This window comes from Branchiostoma belcheri, unplaced genomic scaffold, assembly GCF_001625305.1.
Source record: "Branchiostoma belcheri isolate BF01 breed outbred unplaced genomic scaffold, Haploidv18h27 scaffold197, whole genome shotgun sequence".
Classification (NCBI taxonomy): Eukaryota; Metazoa; Chordata; class Leptocardii; order Amphioxiformes; family Branchiostomatidae; genus Branchiostoma; species Branchiostoma belcheri.
In genome coordinates, this window is record NW_017803457.1 from 337,507 (window position 1) to 343,469 (window position 5,963).

Consider the following 5,963-nt stretch of genomic DNA (forward strand, 5'->3'; position numbering starts at 1 on the left):
ATTCGCTGTTAACAAAATGATAATACAAACGTTCTCATACTGTGCACTTTTTAGGGGATAACATTATTTTGAGTTTTTTTTCAACTCCAACGAAGCCTTCGTCAGTATAAAGTACATCTAATTGACTTCAGTCCCCCATGCGTTTTAATGAAATCCACGCAATCCTCTTTTAAAATGCTCTGCGAATATAACAAAAAGTCATTGTTAACGACGTTAACAATGCCAACGTTCCAATTCTGTATGTTCTTCTTACCCAATGACCATTTTACTATTCATCCCAAAACAGTACTGACACAAAGGCGTGTGTTGTACACACAAGCAGTTACCGTAAAGGGGTTGACTTGGCGCTGTTTGGATCTTCTCATGGCTACAACTAGTTATTATTAGGGACTGTATCTTTTTGTTTAGTAGAAATACATGATTTTGAGAGATCTAGATGTAACGTCTTTTCCAGATCTCGTATTTAATGTTTAATTTGTTGTGTCGTGAACCAGTCAGAACAATGTTATTAAGCAATTTGATTCTATTAATATAATCATAATGATTGTACTTGATGACGGTCCACCGATACTAAAACAGGTTTTCGGAAAGTTTCAAAATGCGGAAAAGACACTAAAACTGAGCCAGATCCATATATCTGTTTCTAGATTAGCCAACACCTTGCTTTACGTGAAATACGTGACTTACACGACAAGTTTTTGGAAATGGCACCTGTGTAAATTCTATTTCCTTTCACAACATTCTTCACCATGTATCATGTCATAGAACAGTTAAGTCGGCGTATTGAAATGTCTCTGTGATTTCCTTCCAAAACTTTACGTGTAACACCCGTTGGAGAGTAGTATATCGCATGGATGTGTTTTATGCGTTTTAAGTCTAGTGAGCTATTTTTAAGTTACCTTTAAAGAAGCCATCCCTCGCTAATCCAACGATTTAACGTTCAGCGTTGTCACTCAACGTTGTCAAGCAAGTTAATTAAGTTAAGTAGCTAGCCTGCTGAATTCTCCTCTTGCTTTATGCAAGAAAGTGTAATGGATTGGATAAAGTATCCCATCAAAACGATTTTTATATCAGGCAAAAATTCTACAGTGTGTAAATCAGATGCATGTACTCGTAATATGTTTTACGCGTGTGTTTCTGAACACGTTTTGCACGCCTAACTTGTGATCATTTGCCTAACCCTATCCCAGAACTCTACTTGGTCAGATGGTATGGTATACAAGCTTTTTCCATGCGCCATGTTCTATTACAGGTAATTTGTGTTATATAAACATGCCAACATGCTGGTGTTTTATCAATTTACCCGCCTAGATTCATATTGTGATTATTATGACGTCAGTAAAAAGCCTCTATAACCATTTTTTCTCTCCTACAAACCCTTTGTCATGAGATGACCACAAGATAAAGAATATTGTGAAAGGAAATGGTATTTACACAGGCGTCATTATCGAAAACACCGTGTGTAAGTTGCGTATATGAAGTTTATTGGTACGCATATGGATCTGGCTTAGTTTTAGTGTCTTTTCCACATTTTGCAACTGTCAGTATTCTATTTAATCGATTCACAGGCTTGGAAACTAAGAGTTGCGAAGAAACCATAGCAATTCCGTCAACTGCAATGGTTATATCAATAAAATCAAACGGCTATATGTAATATTTTTGATTGACGACACAACAGAACACATTAAATATGAGCTCTGAAAAAGCTGTTAGCTCATACAAAATGGTGCTTCGACCGACTAGCTATCACCTATCTTGGTAGTCCTTCGTCGCCGAAGATGACTGTCAGTGTGCTCAATCACGAGGGATTAGACCTCATGGCTATCACCTATAAACATCAGTTATTACTACATAATATATATTTCTATTGCACACTAAGATACAGTTCCTAATAATAACTAGTTGCAGCCATGAGAAGATCCAAACAGCGCCAAGTCAACCCCTTTACGGTAACTGCTTCTGTGTACAACACACGCCTTTGGGTCAGTACTGTTTTGGGATGAATAGTAAAAGGGTCATTGGGTAAGAAGAACATACAGAATTGGAACGCTGGCATTGTTAACGTCGTTAACAATGACTTTTGTTATATTCGCAGAGCATTTTAAAAGAGGATTGCGTGAATTTCAATAAAATGCATGGGAGACTGAAGTCAATAAGATGTACTTTATACTGACGAAGGCTTCGTTGGAGTTAAAAACACCTGAAATGATGGCTTACAGTGCATAACGTAGACACCAATTTAGTATCTTTTGTTTGTTAGCATATTAAAGTGTATACTAGAAACATCACAATAAAGCGCATGGGGGACTGAAGTCAATTAGATGTACTTTATAATGACGAAGGCTTCGTTGGAGTTAAAACACATGAAATTATGTTATCCCCTAAAAAGTGTCCGGTATGAGAACTTTTGTATTATTACGTCGATGAAGGTTAGACAGGCAGGTAATACGATACGCCAAAAAGCAGTTACTCAAGCAACTGGATATGATTTGGAAGACGTCAGACGTTTCAGCTAGTATCCACTAGCTTTCGTCAGTGACTGAGAGACCAGAGGGGAAATGCAGGTTTACAAGCACAAACTATTGATTGATATGCAAATGAAGGAAAAAAAACAAATTTTTGGAAGTACAAAAAGGAACAAAAGTCAGACAAGTCAAGACAAGATAATGCAAATTAGTCAGAAAGCTCCTGTTATACAAAACAGGAGCTTAAGTGTTGTCTGTCCTCGGGGCTGGGAGTGGCAAATTTCAAGTGCCGGAGAGATCCACCCGTAGCCCACTACCCCCCCCTCCCATCCCTGTTGAGGGTGGGGTTGTACATTCTTTCATTTATTCCACCACCTACAACACAACAAGGGTCACTCTTTCGAACTTGAGTCCGCGGATATCTTAGACCGCGAAACACGCCGGTGGGAACGGGTTTTTAGTAGATCGCCCGTATTTGAACAAGCTTGATTTAACCAATTTCTTAATTTGCCCAGACGATTATAATAATGATATAATTTTTTTCTTCCATTAGTAACGCAGGGCAATGCAGCTGGATGTGGAGGAAACCTGACGGCTCCCACTGGAGGTCCTGTGACATCACCAAACTACCCCAGTAACTATGGCAACAATGAGAACTGCGAGTGGTTAATCACTGTACCAGTAGGAAGCATCATCAGTCTCACGTTTGACAGTTTCAACACTGAGGAGAATTATGACTTCCTGGACATCTATGATGGGGCCAGTGACAGCGCTGCAGTGATACAAAGGTAATGTTTTAACACAAATTACACACGCATATTAATCATATTACACTTTAACATATAACTACTGTTAGTAAATGTAATGGTCAATACCTGTATCCTAGGTTAAGAAAAAGAAACGAATAAAAAGAATACGATGTAAAATACTGTATGTCTAACATGTATTGTTTATTTCGTAATGTCCAGGTTAACAGGTCAACAGTCAGTCAGCCGTATCCTCAGCACATCTAACTCCATGTTCCTGAGGTTTACATCTGACGGCTTTGTAACACATCAGGGGTTCCAGTTCTCCTACACATCTCTCACGTCAAATGAAACAAGTAAGATAAGTGTAATGATAATAAAAATAAGTTTAAATAATACATAATTTAAAAAAATTAAAAAATCAAAACAATAAAAGTTACTAGAAAGGCCAATATTTGCAAATGTAGAATGTTTCACTCCATGTTCCTCCCCAAACAAAAATGGAAGATTCCAAATAAATGATACTGCAAATATCTAATTGTGAGCAAGGATACAATGACAAGCACTTTGACTCTCGACAGCTTTATCTTAAAAAATGCCACTCGACAATTGTCTCTCAATTTTTAAAGATACAAGGGCGAGCACTTTGAATCTCAACAGCTTTACTTTACACTTATCTTAATCTTATGTATTGAAGGTATTTAAATACTTCTAATGACGATATTGTACCTATTTAACCCTCAACAGTACACCTTCCCGGACTGATTAATCTGTACACCTGGGGTCCGCGCGGACCCCAGAACAGTTTTTTGCTAATTTTTAGAAATTATCAACATGCTACCAGCTCAATTGTGTTGTAAACTGATGTGGGAACCTCTGTGTCCACATTACATACAAAAATCATACATTTTGAACTTTTCCTATTTTTTGGTGAAGAAAAGAAGACAAGAAGAAATACCCGATTTTTAAACCCATTTCATACTGAAGGGGCTTTTGAGGCCCAACTTTGATCACAGATAGCGGCTACACGGCTTGCGCTAGAAGTATCAAATTTGGAGACCTTTCCTAAAATGTCTCTGGCAAAAAGTTCATATTAGTTTAATACTAGTAAGTTGATGTTTTTTTGTGTTGCCATGGCAACGGGTTTCTAGCTGGCAGTTTTTTTGAAAATAGAAGTAATTTTGGTTTAAACATAAAAATTTTCTGAGTTTTATATTAAATTACACTTCTTTTCCAACATTAATAACATCTTACATAATTAAATATAAGTTAAATCATTTAATATGCATAGAATATGCTAATTTGATGACGTCATTGGTCAAAATCCAATATGGCGGACTATATTATTAGCTCTGACGTCATATGACGAAATAATTACACCAAAGTTATTAAAATTTAATTCTATTACTACACCATTCTCTGAAAACTTGGTAGACATACGATGAGTGCATAAAAACATATAAAAACGGAAATAAGGTAATGTATAAGAACGCCAGTGTATCCATTATGATCGAAAGCCGACTGGGGTCCGCGCGGACCCCAAAAGAAAATCAGATATAATTTTTTTTATAAATGGTAGAAACGGAGTTTTCTGCACTTTATTGAGAGACAACTTTGTGGGTGACAATTACCTAAAATTTCAGAAAAAAATCTTTAGAAACAAAAAAGATATTACAGAATATATAGTGCTGGGGTCCGCGCGGACCCCAGGTGTACTGTTTAGGGTTAAAGTTAAAACTTTTGATCCAACACAAAAATTCTCTCACCTAGAGCTTTCAACCAGTCACTCTGGTCTTCCTCAGTAGACTGACCCAGTGAAGCTTGTCACGTGGCTTCTTTGAAGTGTGACGTCAACACTGGGTCAAAGGTATCTGGTAGACGATGTCGGCCCCCGTCGCGGTTCAATGTGGGGTGATGGGCCCTGATGTAATTGCTTCCTTCACCCCTCTCAAGAAATCTTGTTCAGTGTCTAAAATCCTTACAGTGTCAAGTGAGGAAGACCAGAGTGACTGGTTGAAAGCTCTAGGTGAGTAGAATTTTTGTGTTGGAATCAAAAGTTTTAACTTTAAACATGTAACTACCAACACAGATGAACTTTCATGATAGATATTGTACCTACTCTAAAGCTCTAATTGCACAGAATTGGAGGCTATACCGACAGGATCTATATATACTTTTAAACCATACAAACATATTAGAAAAAAAACACAAATACGACTTACAAATACTAGGAACCTGACATATATATTGATTATGCTATACATTAGGCCAATTTGGTTTGATTATATGGATGCCATCCTCTGCTGCAATCCCTGTCTCCCTTCGTCTATCGACAAAACTAGTCAATTTTATGACATAACCAATATATGTTTGCTCAGTTTGCAGTTTTGCATAATTGTCGTAAACGCATTTTGGAAATGAACAAAAATCGATTCGCGCACAGCTGTCATCCATATAATCAAATCAACACGGCAATTACACATCAATTACAATCTACTAGAAAACTTACTAACTAAATAACTAGAAAGGCCAACATTTGCTTCGGAGCAAATATAATCCCCCCCCCCCAAAAAATAGAAGATTCAAAATAAATTATACTGCAATTATACAAGGACAAGCGCTTTGAATCCTGACAGCTTTATTAAAAAAATGGCATTTGACAATTAACTCCTTTTTTTTTAAAGATACAAGGACAAACACTTTAAATCTCGACAGCTTTACTTTAAAAAATGAATATATATATATATATATA

The 5,963-nt window shown here is 36.8% G+C and overlaps 1 protein-coding gene across 1 annotated transcript in view; it reads left to right on the plus strand.

Annotated features, from left to right (window-relative positions):
* The window catches only part of LOC109468255 (tolloid-like protein 2), a 16,934-nt gene that overhangs the window by 8,022 nt on the left and 2,949 nt on the right, over positions 1 to 5,963 (plus strand). Inside the window, exons 2-3 of the mRNA XM_019766511.1 lie at positions 3,019 to 3,253; positions 3,434 to 3,567. Coding sequence (XP_019622070.1) covers positions 3,019 to 3,253; positions 3,434 to 3,567 — 369 coding nt within the window. The remainder of the gene's footprint in view (positions 1 to 3,018; positions 3,254 to 3,433; positions 3,568 to 5,963) is intronic.